This window comes from Rhinolophus sinicus, chromosome 5 (assembly GCF_057876585.1).
Source record: "Rhinolophus sinicus isolate RSI-liver-muscle chromosome 5, RSI-T2T, whole genome shotgun sequence".
Taxonomy (NCBI): Eukaryota; Metazoa; Chordata; class Mammalia; order Chiroptera; family Rhinolophidae; genus Rhinolophus; species Rhinolophus sinicus.
The window spans coordinates 43,677,680-43,696,922 of record NC_142505.1 but is presented as its reverse complement, the minus strand read 5'-3'; the positions used below and the strand labels follow the sequence as shown (position 1 = coordinate 43,696,922).

Here is a 19,243-nt window from a genome sequence, read left to right as displayed (position 1 = left end):
GCAAGTAGAGTGTCTTAAGATATGCTGTTTTATTAGGATTTAATATTACAACTATGGTTGCCAACACAAGTTGCCTCCACGAGTTCCCTCCTCCTCTCCCTGTAATGGTTTATTTCATTCTTCCTGCTTCTTTCCCTTGGTTCCGTCTTCCTAGTTCCCTCAGTGCCCTCCCTCCCAGAACCCTAATGGTTTAGTCCGGCTTCCCCAGGGGAAATCCCACGGGCGGAGCACCTGGTATCTGCGAGCCCCCATCCCCGGAGACCAGTTGGATCACTCCGCGTTGGCTGATGGGCCGGTAATGAAGGGGCAGGGTGCGAGTGCTGGGCTCCGATTGGCCAGATCCGAGGTAAACATCCGGCAGAGTGGGGCGGGGCCGGAAGTGGAAGCGGAAGGCGGTGGCTGAGGCGGTTCTGGAGGTTCCGGACTTGGAGTCGGAGCCGCGAGGTGCCATGGGCTGGGCTGAGCCACGCTGAGGGGGAAGCGGGACGCTGAGGGGACTCGGGGCTGGGCCATGGCTGGCGCTCGGGCTGCCGCCGCCGCCTCGGCGGATTCCTCGACTTCTTCGGGCAACCCTCCGCCGCAGGAGCCGGGGCTCGGGGAGCTGCTGGAGGAGTTCTCCCGGACTCAGTACCGGGCCAAGGACTGCAGCGGGACCGGCGGCTCTAAGGTGAGTCCGGAAGCACCATGAGCAGGAGAAGGTCCTTGGCTGGGGCAGTTACCGCCTTAGGAAAGGCTGGTGCTAGGGGTCAGAGGTCAGAGGAAGGAGAGAAAGGGTCCGGAGAGTAAGAGTCAGATTTAGAAACCGAAAAAGGAGGAACTGAGCTCAGAACGAGCCACGGAAGGATGTCCTTTAGGTTTGAGACAAGGGATTTGGAGGTCAAAGATCAAAGCTGAGGGGCCATGTTCAGAGATTAGAGAGGAGTTGAGGAGGATTAGTTCTCTGCTTCTTTCTGGAGTGGAAACAAAAGCCTAGGTAAAAAAAAAGTCTAGCCCCAAGGCTAGATAAAAAAAAAAAATCTAGAGGATACGTGCAGGTCAGAGGTCAAAATGAAGGGGCTGGAGTAGTGGGACAGAAAGGAACCAAGAGATGAATTGAGTTGCTTCCTTATACTGTCTCCTATGTATCATGACTTTAAATTTAGGCCCATCCCTTTCCTTCCCCTGTAGAGCAGAAAGTCCACACTTCCTCTGTTCCTTTATCAGAAGCAGGTCTCAGTTCCTCTATTTTCTACTCTTAGCATTCCCTTCAGCCTTCTTCTTGCCAGACCTGCAAGGCTTCTGGTCTGGTTATGCTGTCCACATCCTCGGCACTGACAGCCTCATGGGAATCTTGACCCTGCAGTCACCCATCTCTCACTGCCCACGTGGCTTTAGCAGGTTTAGCATCAAGTTTTCTCGGGTGATTCTGTTCCATCCTGGGCCACCAAACTCTGATTTGGCTCCAGAGGTGTCCTATGTTGGGACATACTGCAGTTGGCATCTGCTAGTCTCCGGAGTAACCAGTGGATCACTTCAGTAATGATGCGACTTCCCTACTCTGCAAACTACCAAGTATTTTTCAGAGCTCAGCCTGAGGACCACCTGTTTCAGCAGCATCTGGGGTGCTTGTTAAAAATGATAATTCCTTGGTCCCATCCAGTCTTACTGAATCGATTTCTGAGGGTGGGAACCTAGAATTTGCATTTTTCAACAGGCTTCTGAGTGAGACTCATGCATCTTGAAATTTGAGGAATTCTAGTTTCAGCTGCTGTGAAATTTTTTCTCCCCATTGCTCTTTTGAGTGGTTGAAGAGGCTCAGTGGTTTTGCTGGGCCCTTTTTCAATCTCACACACCCTTGAAGATTAGAGTTGTCATAATTCATTCCTGATTTTCACTGCAGCTTCCTTAAAGCGCTCCGAGCCTCCCGATCTCTTGCAGACTTCTTGAGATGTTACAGGTCTTATGCCCTTTTTAAGTGGGTCTTTCCCTGAACTGTGAACAAAATAAGACAATTTTAAGGGGAGCTGTTACTTCTATTTCATAAGCAGATGATACATGTAAGGAGACAGCTTTGTCAGCAGTTTTAGTCATTACACTAACTAGAGTCTCTAGGCACTGCTCTGTGGCTGGAGAATGGAGAGGAATCTGGAGCCAAGGGCAGATAATGGATTAGTGCCAGTTAAAGTAACCTAGAACAAGAATTCTTAATAACATGGATTGTGGACCCCTTTGAGAATCTAGTGAAAGTTGTAATCCTCTCCTTCAAATGCATAACACAGACAATTCCACTGCAACGTTGAGGGGTTCAGAGTCCCTTCCCAAATATATCACATACTGGTTAATGACCTACACATTTAGGGCCTGTGACCCAGCAACAGGTTTCTTTCTGGCATTGAATAATAATCACAGTGGTACATATCATTCCCAGTGATCTCTCCAGGTCATAAATCACCTAATTGTCACACTCAGAGCCCCAGAGTCTTGTTTATGCCCAGGTCTCCTCCTCTGCAGGTTGAGCGCATTGAGAAGAGATGTCTGGAGCTGTTTGGCCGAGACTACTGTTACAGCGTGATCCAGAATGTGAACGGGGATATCTGCAGCCACTATCCCCAGCATATCGTGTTCCTGGAGTATGAAAGTTCTGAAAAGGAGAAAGACACGTGAGCATCATGTGACCAGAGTGTACTTTTCTGGGGAGGCTTCACAGCTCGTTTCCTGGGGTCAGGCAGTCTGCAGCTGGGAGGGGAGCTGAGTGTGGCAGACTCACTTTCCCCAGGTGTTAAGCCTTATTGGCCTCTTTGTTTACTTCAGGGGTTGAGAAGTTAGATTGGCAGGGTAGCATGGTGTAGAATGAGGGGTTGGGAATCACAGCCCTGGACTTCTGTTTCACTTCCACCCTATAGCTCTTTGTCCTAAGACTGCTGACTGCACTCTCTGAATCTCTCTGAATCTCACCTCTCTGAATCTCAATGTCCTTTCTTAAGTGTGTGCTGTGTTGACATGCTTAAGAGCCTGAGGTCCGGAGTCTGACTGCTTGAGTTTACATGCTGGCTGCTTCACTTGCTGGCTGTGTAACTAGGGCAAGTTATTTAACCGCGTTGTCTCTTCATTTTTCTCATTGGTAAGTCTACACCTCTTTAGAAAAGTGGTTAGTACAATCCCTGATGATAAATAGTGCAAGCCTGTCATGTTTGTTCTAAGAATTAGACATAAGAGCTACCATTTATTGAGGGCCTGCCAAGGCCTGAGTACTTTCTGTGGAGTAACAGTTCATACCAGAGTAGACATAAAGCTCCTGGCACAGGCTGCAGCCTATAAGGTGGTCAATAAATGGTAGCAGTAGCACTAAAAATAATCACAGCATTGAGGCTCCAGGAAATGTTTTATGTCGATCGCAAAGTGTGTTCCCCTAGTCTCCCTGCTTGCTGCTTATTTTAAGGGAATTCCAGGAGCTATTTTCAACACTAGCTGTGAAATCCTGGCCCCATGATTACAACGTTCTGATGAGTGCTACAGTAGAGTCATGATGCAAAGTGCAGCAGACCCTTCTTACCCAAAGCATGCCCGTCAGTGCACCAGGAACTGGCCAGAGACTCCAAGTCTTGGGCTCCAGAGCCACCGAATCGGAATCACAGCATAACAAAATGCCCCAGGGATTCGTATGCATGCTGCAGTGTGAGAAGTGCTTCTGTAGGCAAACCAGGGAGAGTGATGTTTGGGAAGACCCACAGGTGAAGATTCTCTTCGGTTGGAATTGGAAGGATGAGTAAGAATGTCCCCTGAAAATTCCTTAGGTGCCAGCTCATGTAGGGTCTTGATCATAAGCTCAAGGAGTGTGGATTTGTGGGTGTTAGTGGGTTTTTTTGCTTGTATCTCCTGAGCACTCATTAAAATCACAGATTCTCGGGCCCCTGACTCAGAATTTCTAGAATCTGCATTCTCAGAGAGCTCCCTAGATGAATCTGACATGCTATGCCTGAGAGCTGCTGCTGCTGTGGGCTACCAGGAGCCAGAGAAGGCTTTCAAGCAAAGAACAAGCAGTTTGGAGGTTTGAGGACTAAGCCGTAGTTTCCTCATGTGTAAAACGGCATGTCTGTAAGTGTGCTATCTGATGAGCTGCTGGTGGTCGTCACTGAGAAAAAAGAATAGATTAGAAAAACAAATTATATGTAAATCATAGAAACTGTATCATAGCCTCAGTCGTATAACCTAAGAACTCCAGGGATCTCCAAGCCTAAAGAATTGGGCTTTCCTATAGTCCTGTTATTTATGGTTCCTCTCTCTTCCTAACTGCCTCCAGAGTTGGGTTAACTCACCTTGTATAAGCCCTTAGGTTAAAGGTTCTGAGCAAGAGCTTTTTTCCTCGCCCTTGGCCTCCTTTCAACCCTCTTCAAAGCTGGCTGGTGGTTTTACAATGGCGTTTTGCTGTTAAGCTCAGCTGTAGTCAAGGTCGTGCTTCTCCAACTTGATTCTGTGAGTGAAGAGCCGGGGCTCTAGTTATACTGCAGAATCTGACTCAGTGGGTCTGGAGAGGGGCCTGAGCTCTGTGTTTTTTAATAAGCTCCCAGGTCATGCCAGACCACCTTGTAGTAGCAGTACTTGAGGAACTCGGTCTTGGCTGCCTCACAGAAGCTTTTCTGGGAAGGAAACAAGCTCAGTGCCGACTCAATCTAACCCTTAAAGGGAAGGAAATAAGCATTTGTGGAGTGCTTACTGTTTGGCAGCTGTTAGGGTTTCACACACTGGCTCACTCAAGTCCTGCAACCACCCAATGAAGAGGGCGGTATCACCTCCATCGTACAGAAGAGGAAGTTGAAACCCAGAGAAGTAACTTGCCCTTTGCCCAAGATCACAGACGTAGCAAGCAGATTGGGGGTAAAGGCCGGGTCTTCCTCACCCTGCTCTGTCCACCTGTGTGCCGTTTCTGTCATTGCCATGGCTCTCCCACCTTATGTAGCAGTCTCAGCTTCCAGGCCAGGGACACTGCAGTACACCCCTAATCCTGAAGGGTTCCTGGAGTAACCTTTGCAAGGCCGTGAAGTGATAACTAAGTGGGTGATGCCTGTTTGTTGATGGGAAGGGAGTATATGCATGTTTAGGTGGGAAAAAGTAGGAATTTTTGCTTCTTTCCATATCTGGCTTTGGTGTTAATATGACACTAATCAGACTGAGTTACACAGGGTATAACTGGATTCAGGAAGTGGTGTGGTCCTCGTAACCACCTCCACACTTTAGCCCATCATCTGGGAATAGAAGCCTGGACAGGGATCTGATAGCCGAAATAAGTTTATCAAACGTGTTCCTTGAGCTGCTGACATGTGGCAGGCCCCAGGGATCCAGCTGGAAGCCGTACCAGATGGATGAAGGCCCTACCCTCAGGTCTAGTGGGTAACACAGACCAGTAAATAAGCAGTGACAGTGAAACAAGAACCAGAATTAGGGAAGTACAGGTGGGGCATTGGGGGATAGTGGTTAAAGTTTTGCACCCAATTCCAGCATGTGTGTGGGGAGGGGCTGTTCCCCCACACCACCAATTCTCAGACACCAGCTGGGTGTCCTACAGTTGAACTCAGTTCTGACACTACCCAGAAATAGCATCAGATTCCAAGGTTAGGGGCTCGGTCCCACAAGAAAAACAAATACAGAAGCCTACACTTCATTCATTCAGCTAGATCATCACGTGCCAGACTCAGCTCAGTGCTTAGCACTGGAAGAAAAAAATCCTAAGGCCAAGAGATAATAAAAATGAAAACAGGAACTCCTGAGAGAAGAAACTGAATTGGTTCCTTGAGTGGGGGAACCAGGAAAATAAACCACCAGCTAGCCTAACAAGCAACGGTGCAGAACCTCTAAGGGGGAAGTAGTGGCATGTTCTCCACCTTAGTTTTGTGGAGCGTTTGCTCAATGAAAGGACTCAACCTGGGAGAATCAAATGCAGTTTCAGTGCACTTAGAGCTCAAAGGGAGCTGCTGGTTTGAACTGAGGGAAAGTCAGTTGCTGTAGATGATGCTGATTGGATCTGTGAAAATGGCCGAGGGCCACCAGAAGGTGGGAGGAAGGGATACTCTTGTGAACAGTATTGTATATGCTTTCTTTTGTATTCACGGCTCTGAGTTTAATTAGGCCGTTGTTTGGTACTGCGGTACCTTATTTCATAGAGAAATAAGTGAGGGAAGGGAAAAGAACTTGGTTTTCAGTGAGCCACCTGTTTTCCAGAGCCTGTCTGGTTGGCCTGTGCCACCCCACAGGCACCTTGAACAGGCACCCCAGCCTCTTTGAGTTTGCCATTCTGCAAAAAAAGAAAAAGGATTGCAAAAGTAACATCTTCAGTCAGACCATGGGAACGATAAGTACTCTTCCTTTACCTCCTTGTTCTCTTTCCACGATCATCAAACTGAAACTGTTGGTTCAGGTTTTAATTTGAAGACCCCTTTTTAACTTTAATTTCAGAGCTCTACTTGGTAGTTACATTTTTAGTAACTCTGGCTTGAGAATATATCTATGAAGGCTGCTATGAAATCAGCAGTGTTTTTAAAGACTTTATGTTTTTTTAAATTGGGCAACAGTGTGTGTCTTCAGGGCCCATCAGCTCCAAATCAAGTCGTTGTCCTTCAATCTAGCTGTGGAGGGCGCAGCTCAGCTCCAAGTCCAGTCACCATTTTCAATCTAGTTGCAGGGGGCACAGCCCAGCTTCCCATGCGGGAATCGAACTGGCAACCTTGTTGTTAAGAGGACCGCTCTAACCAACTCAGCCATCCGGCCACCCACGGGGCAGCTCAGCTCAAATCGTTACCTTCAGTCTAGTTGTGGAGGGTGCAGCTCATTGGCCCATGTGGGAATCAAACTGGTAACCTTGTTGTTCAGAGCTCATGCTCTAACCAACTGAGCTGACCAGTTGCCCCAAAATGACTTTATGTTTTTATGAATGCCAACAGCATCCAGATATGCTTAAAAAGTGACCACAGATGTGTAGGAATCACTGAATTTAATTCATTCTGAAACAATTATTTGTGTGCATGTGCCATGTAATAATATGCGGATCCCTGGAAAGATTATGACCTGAAAGCCCAACCCTTGTAAGGGGGGAGCATGCGTGTCTTCTCTCTCTTCTATTCGGTTACTTTGCATAGCTGGGATCATTTCCCACTCTTTAATTTCCCTGCCTCTAGTTTATTTTGCAACCGGAAGCTCTGACTGGCTGATTCGGAGCCTTTTGCTAAAGATCAGTAGGTGAATCTGTTAGAGTTGACCCTTATTTAGGGGTGTACTGATTTGATGTGATTTGATAGGGGTGTGACTTACTGGGGCTCATGTCTAAACCTGACTTTTTCATGTTCTAGAAGCTCCCTTACCAAACCCCAGTGCAGTAACCATTATGCTTCTCAATGCCAAAAATAGCTTCTCTTTCACCTCCTTTGTTCCAGCAAAAATGGCCCTATGATTTCCAGAGGGTTCCCAAGGCACTTGTTATATTACTCTAGGAGGAAAAAACTGGTAATCAACATTCAGTTTTCTATGTATATGTCTGTATTTTATATACTGTGTCTTCAGAGTAGCTCACTTTTTCATCTTAATGGTTTTGAAATCAGGATGATTTTTAACACTTGTGATATAATACTACTTTCTTTTCCTGAGAAACTTATACCCATGATCTAGAATTTTAAGAATTAGAGCACTTACTAAATTTCTAATGAGTATTCACACACACACACACACACACACACACACACACACACACGCAGACGTAGCATGGGGCATTTGTGGACACACACAGACACACATATGCAGACGTAGCATGGGGTATTTGTGGACACACACAGACATGCAGATGTAGCATGGGGCATTTGTAGACATACACACACACATGCAGATGTAGCATGGGGTATTTGTGGACACACACACATATGCAGACGTAGCATGGGGTATTTGTGGACATACACATATGCAGACGTACATTGGGGCATTTGTGGACATACATACACATATGCAGACGTAGCATGGGGCATTTGTGGACACACACACATATATGCAGACGTAGCATGGGGCATTTGTGGACACACACACACACACACACACACAAATGCAGACGTAGCATGGGGTATTTGTGGACACACACACCCAGCCCTCACTTAGAAACCAGCCTGACCCATCTCTCTTGCCCATGCCTTAGGTTTGAGAGCACGGTGCAAGTGAGCAAGTTACAAGACCTCGTCAACCGCAGCAAGACTGCCAGGTGCAGAGGACGGTTTGTCTGCCCAGTGATCTTGTTCAAGGGCAAGGTAAGACCACGTCAGACCCTGACACTCCCTGAAACCCTCTTCTGGGGTAACTGGTTCAATGCAAACTGTAGGGTTGTCTAGTTCTTGCCTTTGCCAGCTGAGTGTTGGTGGTTACTGGGTGCCTGGTGCGGTGGGAAGCAGACCAGAGAAAGAACAATTCTGATAACCACCTTCCAGGATGAGTCCGAATAGAGAGGGGTAGTCACCACAGAGTACCCTACCTTGTGTTCCCGAGTCAGGCCGCCGAGGTTCAGGTCTTGGCTGTGTTACTTCCTGCCTGTGCAAGGCCCTCCTCTCAAGTTTTCTCTATAATGTGGGAAGAATAATCATGCCTACATCAGAGGTTTATGAGTACATTAGAACAAGTGAGTTACTACGTTGTTTGTTCATTCTTTCAGTCGTATAATTCATCAAGTATTTATTGAATGTGTACTGTGTTCCAGGCACTGTTTCAGCCCTTAAGATACATCAGCATATAAAAAATCCTTACCCTTAGGAAACTTATATTCTAGTGACTGTTGATATTTGTCTCTCCAGTATTGTCTCATTTCACCTACCTTTTAATCCTTTGGTGCAATCGTTGTTTCCATTTTGCAGATGAGACCCAAAGTGGTTAAGTAATTTTCTCAAGTTTACTGTGAACAACTAGAGAGCTAGGATTTGAAGCTCTCCCAAAACTCCTTCAGGTTATCACACTGTAATTTAGAGTCACACGGTGTGGTGTAAGAGGAGCTCACCAAAGGGGCAGCAGACAGATGGCCTCATTAACTGAGCGGGACTTGGCTTGCGAGTATTGGAGGATATTCAGAATAGTAATTGGCAGGAAGGGGTGGGAGGGTGTTCCAAGCGGGTGATGCAGCATGGGAAAAGGCACGAGGCAGGAACAAGAGAGGCCAGGAGACTTCCCTGACTGGCATGGAAGGGTCACATCAGAGCCGAGGATGGAAGGGATTGAGTGCAGGAGGCCAAATACTGACCAAGGTGTGTGCATTTGCCAGGAGAGCCACAGTGATTCTTGAGCAGGGACCTACAGGATGAAAGGAGCATTTTGAAGATTAGTCCAAGAGAAGTGGACTTAAAGTAGAGAGAGCCTGGAGGGGGGAGAGGAGCAAGGATGTAGTGTGTTTATTCACTTAGCACGTCTCTGAGCACACGCCCTGCAGTCAGTGGCTCACAGACTCCAGCTGCAGTCACCCAGCGTGAGTGGGCGAGGGCCAGGCCAGGGCAGTGCGGAGTGAAGTCGCGAGGCTTCTTTCTGTCCCTTTGTGTCTTTCATAAAATGGGAGAAGGGCAAATGTGAAAGGGGAGGTAGGAAGAGAGATATAGCCAAAGGCTTTCTTGGGCGGATTGATTTTAAGGAAATGTATGGAAGTTAAGTCCCCAAAATGGATCATTTTAAAGCTGTTTGTTTTCCCCTTTGGAAAGTTTTCATGTTCCTGGAAGTTACCAGAACTCCAGTTTAAAGATCACTGCTCTGTGAAGCGTAGTGCTTGTCACTAGAAATTACAGAGGAGATACTCAAACCAGAGTTTCTCAAAGTGTGTTCCATAGAACAGTAGCTTAAGGATATGCTTATGAAAAGCATTACCTATCACACAAGAATGAAAAATACTGCATACTAGATTTGGCCTAACCCCCAAGCTCCAGATTCATAAAGTACATTTATGTGTATACCGTCATAGTAAAACTCTGAGAAGTGCTGTAGCAGAGACCTGTGAAGTCCTGGGGTTTCTCACTCATTTGTCTGCAGACCATGAGTAAGGAACTTTCCTGAACGTATTTGGGAAATTCCACACTGAACAGCTTAGTCTAGCAGGGTTCCTAAATGACAGATTGCCAGCACTTAGAGACTAGGCAGGCCTGTGAGAACAGAGCCCTAAGCCAACTCCTTTCAGAGGGAGGATGATGACTTGGAGGGGTTATTCCATGAAGGCTTTGGTGTTCTTAGTTCTTTATGAGGGCTTTGCTCTTAATCTTGCTTTCGTCTCCCTTCGCACCTTCTTGTCCAGGCAGCGTGATACCGTTTCATACCCATTAGCGCTTCTCCTGACTCCGTAGGTGTTCACTTAATACCCACTTATATAGCTTTATTCTAATTGTATGTTGGAACCTCTCATTTCCTCTCAGCCGTAATCACTTTGAGGGCAGAGGCCTCTTATTACTGTCCTCCCAGCACCTACCGTGTTTCCCTGAAAATAAGACCGGGTCTTACATTAAGGTTTGCTCCAAAAGATGCATTAGGGCTTATGTTCAGGGGATGTCATCCTGAAAAATCACGCTTATTTTCTGGTGAGGTCGTATTTTCAGGGAAACGCGGTAGCAGAGTGCCGGCCCAGCTTGTCCATGCCCGCTGAGCCGCAAGCTGCGCTTGGATAAAGCAGTCGTGGGCCCTGTGCTGGCTTCTAGGGGCACAGAGATGAATAAGTCCTGGTCTTCATGGAGCTCAGTGAGTGGGGGAGGCAGACAAGTGAACAGGCCATTGAGAGGGAGATTGAGAAAGGCTCAAGAATGTCTTCTGTTGGGAAATGGGGATGTCGTCGTCAGACATGGTGGCCCTCAGCGGCACTTGGTGACCAGTGCGGTGATGGCATGTTTATTACCCACATTCTGCAGAGGCACCTACCTCTGCCCAACCTCAGTTCATGTGACCACATGGACCGACCGGAGGGTATTAGGCTGAGTGAAATGAGTCAGAGAAAAACAAATACCATATGAGCTCACTTTTTGTGGAATCTAAAGAACAAAATAAACAAACAAAGTAGAAACAGACTTACACATACAGAGAACAAACTGATGGTTGCCAGATGGGAGGGGGTTTGGGGGGGCTGGATGAAAAAGGTGAAGGGATTAAGAAGTACAGATTGGTAGTTACAAAATTGTCATGGGTTTGTAAAGTATAGCATGGGGAATAAAAAGAAAAAGAAAATCAGTTCAGTGTAGCTAGTGCAATTGTGGAACTAAATGTTTAATTTTATTTCAATTAATTTACATTTCATAACTGAAGCAATGTAGGATTTTTTTGGCTAAACAACTTTATTTTGGGAGAGGACTGCATTTGCCTTTAAATGCTGACAGTGAAGCATCCTAGTTGAGGTGTGCTCTAAGTGTAAAACACATACTGGATTTTGAAGCCTTAGTACAAAGACTAAAACATTAATAATTTTAACATTATTATACGTTGATATAACGTGGATATATTAGATTAAATAAGGTATACTATTAAAATTTTTTAAAAACTCAGTTCAAGCATTTAAGTATATAGGATGTTCTCCCATGGTATTTTCTCTCCTAACACTTATATCTGGCTTTTACACAATTAAAATTAGAACAAGTCGTCTTTCTCTTCGCTTTCCCCCTTAACAGGTGGGGAGCAGAGGTCAGCCGCTTTTATGCTGTGTGCCAAAGTTAGTTAACAAGGTTAGCAAATCATACAGTGATACTCCTAGTGCAGAATTTGAGGCCACTCCTAATGAGGTAAATAGAGAGCATTCAGAGTGCATCCTCTTTTTCAGTTAATAGCTAAGCTTAAAATGTAGAAGTGATGGGTTATGAATGGGAGCCATGAGGCTAGGGAGCAGGGGTCAGGAGTTAGACTGTCATGGGGTGCAGCTTTCCCCAGGTGCCGGCTCAGGGCCTTCCTGTGAGGTTGGTGCCCCACTTGGGGAGTTGGCTTACGTGCCTGCTGTTCTCTATCTGGCTAGTCCTCTGGGCCCAGGTCTGGCTGCCTCAATGACCAAAAAGACAAGGACGGATCAAAGGGGTGTGGGAGAAGATCTGGGAGCAGAAAGAGGTACATGAACCCTCAAAAGAATTCAAGACGTGGTCTCAAAGCTCAACATCCAAGGTGGGGGGGGTGTCTGCTCTGAAAAGATTTAACGGAAAAAAGAGTGAGTAAGATTTGGTGCCAGCAGCTTACATGATGGGGAAGGGTGGGCGTGATAATACATGCCAACGAACTCAAACAAGCCACATACCCCATATTGTCTTGCTTTCAAGAATCAGACCCCTGCCCCCTTACCTCTAGAGTCTTTGGGGGTTCTCAGCCTGGAGGCTGACACGTCCCTGCTCCAGCTCTCTGCTTCGCTACTCCTAATGATTAGAGCAGGCACTCTTAATGGGCTGGAGGTAGGTCCGGGGATGCACTTGGAAGAGTCCAGAAACACCTAAAATGTGGGCAAACTATGATGTATACATTTTTTCTGGAAAACATTTATCATTTTCATCAGGTTCTCAAAATGCTTTTGGATCTAGAAAAAGTTAAGCAGCCCCTGCCAGAAAACATCCTGCTAAGGCGAGCAAGAATCCCAGCCCAAGTCCTTCTTAGGCTGTTCTGGACAACCTTCCCACAAATCCATTCTTGTCCCCAGCACTGAAAAAGCGCCCCACCTGCCCCAGCTTGTATCCAGTTGCCTTTCTGTTACGTGCCCCCTCCTACAGGCCGCCACTACCTCAGGAAGCCAGAAGTTCCCACTCACACTCCTTTCCTGTGTCAACAAAACTGTTTCGTTCCCATTAGCTTACAGGTAGAGGAGGAGAAGGCAGTATTTTGTGGTCTTCCAGGGACCCACTTTACATTGCCAGGCTGTGTGACCCATTCAGAAATGGCTTTACCTTTCAGCTTCCCCTCCCTCTATTGTAATCTCCCAGGAACCCTCACTGCTGCCTCCAGCCTTTAGCTAAACTCGGGGCTAGTTTGCTTCCCCATCATCAGATATTTCCTCCCATTCCTCAACCCTACTGGATCTCATCAACCACAAGTTAATTGAAGATACAGCTTTAAAATTAGATATATTGAAGTGCTTGCCAGGTGCCTGGTTTCTGGAGTTCTAGCTCTCAAAATGCTTCTTCAGTGATGAGGAAAGAGTGAAAGAATATGTAAGCACGTCTATAGCTACTGCATTTCCTTGATATGGAGGAGAGAGCAGATACAATTTCTTTTTCTTTTTTTTTTTTTTTAAAGCCCTAAAACATTTCTCCTGTAATTGGCCCTTCTGCTTTAAAGGTTACTCACCCTGCACTAAACAGTCCCAAGTAATGATAAGCACACAGGCTTTGGAGGTAGGTAGGTCTCGATCAAATCCCAGCTTACCCCTCATTGCAGTATAATCTTACGCATTGCTTCAGCTCCCTGTGCCTGTCTTTCTCAGTCTGTGGAGCAGCATATTCGCCTATGGACTCTGAAAATTCAGTGAGAAGAGGGTATAAAAGTTTCAGTACCATGCCCAGCACACACACACGTGAAAACCACCAAATCTTCCACAAGTGCATATGTGACAACCACTGAGTCCGTTACAGTTAGTAACACTGGTGCCGCTCATTTGGGGAGATAGCCCTTGGCAGAGGCTGGAAATTAAATTCTAGCGTACTGCAGACTGACTGCTGTGGCCTCGGTGCTGAGACTTTGGTGAGTCCTCCTGCACCCATTTTACGGGCCTGGAAGAATCAGGAGTGAGTCCCAAGTATTCCTTCAGCTGTGTACTTCAGAAAACCATTTGACTGTTGGTTAAAGGGTATAAACTTCCAGTTACAAGATAAATAAGTTCTGTGTGGATCTAACATACAGCATGATGATTATAGTTAATGATACTGTGTTATATGCTTGAAAATTACAAAGAGATCATCTTAACTTTTTCACCACAGAAAGAACTGGTAATTATGTGTCATGTCGGAGGTGTTAGCTAACACCGTGGTAGTAACGATTTTGCAGTATAGAAGTGTCACATCAGCATGCCGGACACCTTACACCTACACAATGTTACATGTCAGTTGTATCTCAATGAAGTTGGGAAAAACAAAACCAAAAACTCCAGGAAACCATCTGACCCTGAAAATTCCATTTCTCTCCCAGCACATTTGCAGGTCGGCCACGCTGGCTGGATGGGGGGAGCTGTATGGACGCACTGGCTACAACTATATTTTCTCAGGTGAATGTTAAGCTGTGTCCTCTGTGACTAAGGAGACGAGCCCAGTCACAGAGAATAGCCCCCCAGCCACAGTGGCATGGGTGGAGGGTGCGAGCAAGGGGGAGAGACTACGGTTCTTTTACTCCTGAGGAGATGCCTGGGGTAGAGACGATCACCGGCATATGGGGCATCTGGTGCTAGAAGGACGCCAGGGCTGCTCTCGGGTGGGGCTGGTGGGGAAGCCCCTGGGTGGAGCCCCTGCCCCCGCCTGGGTGCTGACAGACAGGTGTCTCCGGCAGGGGGCACAGATGACGCCTGGGCAGACACAGAGGACGTCACAGAAGAGGACTGTGCTCTTCGGTCAGTGCCAGGTTGTTAGGGGTCTGGGCTTGTGTTGGGGCGGGCGGGGTGTCTGACCAGTGGCGGCCACATTCGCACTGACTGTGTATTCGTCACTGGTCCAGATGAGTGCATGGGCTCCCTTCCTCCTGCTGCCAGGTCCTTGCCCCGGAAATAGTTGTTGAAGTCCATCCGGTAGCTTCACACCAAAGCTGACTGTATTGACCACCTGAGCAGGCTATCTCCACCGTGGCCACGCATAAGGATCCCAGAGATAATGTCCCAGCCCTGGGGTTCCTGGTACCACAGTCCGAGACAAGGTCCAGACGTGTGTGTGTCCCTAAGCCCAAGTTTCCAGGGTGCTGATGGCTGGCCTGCCTGCCTGCCAGGTGTCACACTGCACACCGGTGCTGAGACACAGGCCAAGGGCTATAGTCCTCACGTGGGAGCTACAGAGACTAGAAGCTCCACAGCTGTGTGATTTGGTGCCATAATAGAGCTTGATACAAACAAGTATTTTAGGTCCTCTTAAAGGCAGGTAATGTACCGGGTCATACTCTTCGTACTTTCTTTTCAAATGTTTTTAGAAAACAACATTAGGATATTTTGGGAAAGCTCCTTTGCCTGGTCTGTACCACATGGATGTCTTTAACTGGTATCAAGGGTCTCTGGAATGCACACGAGCACCCCCTAGTAGGATCAGCTGCCCAGAATCATCTCGCTGTGCTGGGTTCTGCCTTTTAGTTCTGAGAGCAATGCAGCAGCTCTGGCTTGTGCTCAGGAATGTTTGGCTCTGCCCCCAAGGTCAGAGGACCTGTGCCTCAGCCAGGCCATTTTCCACAGCATACACTGTTCTCAGTTAGGTGACAGCTAGGGGCAGCGAGGCAGTGGGCATTTCAAAAACAATTCATGGTAACTGTTAACGCATTCTACTTTTGTCTTTATTTGTGGGACTGATCAAAAGACAGCCTTGGGATTAGGAAAAATTTTATCTTTCTCCTTGCTTCATAGACCTGCTAGGCACAGGAATTCACTTGCTAGTATTTTACAGTTGATAAAATAGCTCTAACAAGTCCATCTCCCAATGAGAATTTCAATGTTACATTATAAGGAAGTCATGGCTACAAATGGTCATAAAAGATGGAGGGAGATAAACTCTAATGGAAGCTAAAGACTCCATCAGCCACCAGCTTGCTGCTTTTTAGAACTCAGAGATTATCTTGAGTCTTCTGGCTTAGTGTCAAGCAGGGCCAGAAAGCCTTTTCCTGGTTCCGGGGCTGCAGTTGCTCCTCTTTGAAATGCATCCTGTTGCTGAGTGGGGTGGTAATCTCTTAGAAAGTCACCTTCTCTGCATCTTTCCTGGAACCAGCTGTCCTGTCTTGGTCCTCCCTCCATCTTCTGGAGAAGGGAAACAAGTTCTTGCCAGGGACATCTATACTTCCTTGAATACGCTCCCCACCTCCCAGACTTTTCTGAATGAATGTGCAGTGCAACTTCTCCCTGTGGCTCTTTGTTTCAGAAGTTCCGACTCACATCTATTTGATAAGGTCAGAGGCTATGACATCAAGCTGCTTCGGTACCTGTCAGTCAAATACATCTGTGACCTGATGGTAGAGAACAAGAAGGTGAAGTTTGGCATGAAGTAAGTACAGGGCACCCACTGTGAGATGGGTGGAGATGATGTGATCGTAGGCCTTTTGGGCTGGTGATACTACATGGCAGTTACCGAGGGCTCACCCTGTGCCAGGCCTTGTGTTGAGGGCTTGCTGTGCATCCTCACTGTATCTGCAAACAGCCCTGCAAGACAGGTTCTAGTGTCCCCCTCTGCAGGTGAGAAACTGAAGCACAGAGAGGTTAAGTAACTTGCTCAAGGTCGTCCAGACAGTAACTGAGGGAGCCATGAGTCTCTAACCTGTCTGTGCTCTGCTGCCTCCTCCTCTTAGACACCCGTGAAGGTTTGTTTTGTGGCTCCAGGTTCTACACCATTTCTGGTAGGTTACAGTCTCTTTTAATAAGGAACAAAAAAAATCAGTGTATACTTAATTTTTACTTCGCATATGGACCAAATCTTCATGTGGTAAGGCAAAATTTGAAGGAAAAAAAAGGAACCTGGGTTAGGGTGATGAAATTGTAGGAGTTTTTCCAAAATATTTATTATGTACTTATGTATTTATTTATTTAATACTGACTTTTTAATTATGTTGCAGTTGTCCTAGGAAATAAGGCATGCCGAGGCTAACTTACAGTTCAGCTGTCTAGAGGTGCCCAGATAGTCTCTCTTGTTCCTTCTTCCTTCATCTGTCAGAACAGTCCTAAGTCTTTCCCTTTCAGATGCTGCTTGTTCCCCCTGTTTAGGGTTCTCCTCAGTGAGTACTGAGGTGAGAATCTCCCAAAGGGTCCCTTTTGGACAGTGTCCCAGTTATTTGGCTCTCTTCTTACTCCATCCTCCAAGTCAGAGTGGTTGTTTTTGCTTTCGTTTGTGGGACTTAGGTGGAAGGTTGTTTTGCAACCTTAGTTTTTGGTTGCGGTTGTTGCAATATTAAAGGGAGAGTAGCCCCTCTCGCTTGATAGGTTAGGGTAGGGGGCAGAGAAGTTACATTTCTTTTTTTCCCCCCCTTTCTTCTGCCTCCCCTCCTCCCACTCCGGTCCAAGTCATTGTTTCTCAGTCTAGTTGCGTAGGACACAGCTCCCTGGCCCATGCTGGTATTATGCCTTGCCCCCCCCCCGCCGCTGAGGCAATCAGTCAGCCGCTCACAGCAGCTCTCGCCAGCTGCTGGCTGCTCACGATGGTTGCCAGCCGCTTCTGGCAGCCCACGGCTGCTCACGCTGACCTCCGGCTGCTCACTGCAGCCCAGCTCCAGGGAGAGCCGTTGTTCACAATCTTAGCTGTAGAGGGTGCAGCTCACTGGCCCATGTGGAAATCGAACTGGCAACCTCAGAGTTAGGAGCACGGCGCTCCAACCACCTGAGCCACCGGGCCGGCCCAAAGTTACATTTCTTAATTGTTCAAAGTAAGCACTGTTGAAGGGAATCACTTGTAACTCTGAAGAGTAGTTTCTTTAGCAAAAGGTTCATTTTAAGTTGTTATAATACTCTTTGGGGAATGGTGTGTATGTGTTGTGATGCCATAACACATTGTGTCCTGTCTTGTAGTGTAACCTCCTCCGAGAAGGTGGACAAAGCCCAGCGCTATGCCGACTTCACTCTCCTCTCCATCCCGTATCCAGGTAGGGAGCTCTTTTCAGGGTCTAGTTAAGTGACAGGCTTCCGAGGACTGGGAGCTCTCCGAGGCCGTCTGCAGGCTTTTGCACTTAGGGACAAAAGTGCCCTGGAACTTTCTGGGAAGATCTTGTATCAGTTGTCAGTCAGCATAGCACAGTGTCGCTCTCAGTCAGAGGCTTTCACACTTGGGGTAGGACGCTGTCCTGGAAGGGCCTTTCCACTGGAAGGGCCTTTCCACTGGCAGGGGGTGGGTCCAGTTGTTGCGTCATGGCTCAGGTACTCACTACTACAGCCTTGAGCGAGTTACTTCACCTCTCCGAGCTTCAAGTTTTCACAGGTGTCATTTGGAACTTGGAAAAGCTTAGCTCAGGGCTTTGTTGTGAAGATCATGTGAGATCATGTTTATCAAAGTGCTCTATGCAAGTAAAGTATCAAATGACATTATTACGACTCTGTCAGCAACCAATCGTGCCTGGCTGGGCTGTGCGGATGTGAACCTTTGCAGGGCTGAAATCACGCAAGCCTGTTCTGGTGGTAGAATGTAATTGCTCTGTTCGCAGTTGTACATGGTTGGTGGTGACCTCATCATGTTGCAAAGCATTTTGGTGTGCAGAGCTAGCTGCGTTTGTCTCTGGCACACAGATACGTATGCAACCTGTGGCCAGGGCAGCACGCTCTGCACTGGATACCAAAGCTGTGTTGGTCCAGTCGGTAACAACCTTTTTGGCAACACCTGCTTGTTCAGTAAGAGAGGCCAAGGAGCGCTAACAGCAGTGCAGCACTTTGTCACCAAACAACAGGAAGTATAGTCTTTCTCTTTGAAACCTCTCTCCTGCTTCTCAGCATCAGTATCTGCCTTCAGTCCTGTGCTGGACCTTGGAATCTCATCTTGGAACCATAGAGCCAATAGCAAGGGCAGGCTGATGACAGCAGGCTGCTGTATAGCCAGGAGGCCTTCTCATCAGAACTGCAATTTCATCTAGTGCCTGGTGGGGAGAGGGTATCCTCCTCAGTGTAAGTTGCTGGTATTCAAACCAAGACCCCTGATAGCGTGGCACTCTTACAGTAGCTTCCACTGGAGTCTCTTTTCACTCTTCTCTGACAGCTTAGTATTTGGTACCATATCGAGCTAGGCATGAATCCCAGCCCTAGAACTGTGTATCCTCGACCAAGTCCTTTAATCGGTTTCATCCTCTATAAAATAAAGATAACGGTGCTTGTTTCCAGGTAAAGTGCCAGACCCATCCTTACCAGGTGCTTGGTTTAGTTCTGGTTCTCCAGGCCAAATGACGGGTACCTGGGAGGAAAGGCTCAGAGAAGCTCCTCTTCCCTAAAAGCCACTTTTGGCAGATGCAGACCATAGTGATGATGCCGTGGGCTTGACAGCGTCAGAGCTGCGTGATGACAGAGGTGTCCCAACCAATGTGTCCACACTGGAGCTGTCAGGTAGATCTAGAGCTGGTTTTCCAAGCAGGCTCTCGACTCCCAGGAGATGCCTTGGGGTATTCACAGACTGCAGTG

At 47.3% G+C, this 19,243-nt stretch overlaps 1 protein-coding gene across 3 annotated transcripts in view; it reads left to right on the top strand.

The window, feature by feature from the left end:
- The first annotated feature begins 384 nt into the window (after nucleotides 1-384).
- The window catches only part of MTMR14 (myotubularin related protein 14), a 45,362-nt gene continuing 26,503 nt past the window's right edge, over nucleotides 385-19,243 (top strand). The window contains exons 1-7 of one of the 3 annotated variants that reach the window (XM_019748289.3): nucleotides 385-667; nucleotides 2,491-2,639; nucleotides 8,150-8,258; nucleotides 14,107-14,182; nucleotides 14,461-14,521; nucleotides 16,020-16,142; nucleotides 17,654-17,727. In XM_019748289.3, coding sequence (XP_019603848.2) covers nucleotides 512-667; nucleotides 2,491-2,639; nucleotides 8,150-8,258; nucleotides 14,107-14,182; nucleotides 14,461-14,521; nucleotides 16,020-16,142; nucleotides 17,654-17,727 — 748 coding nt within the window. In that variant the 5' untranslated portion in view covers nucleotides 385-511. The remainder of the gene's footprint in view (nucleotides 668-2,490; nucleotides 2,640-8,149; nucleotides 8,259-14,106; nucleotides 14,183-14,460; nucleotides 14,522-16,019; nucleotides 16,143-17,653; nucleotides 17,728-19,243) is intronic. The other 2 variants (XM_019748290.3, XM_074313032.2) reach the window with 2 other exon arrangements.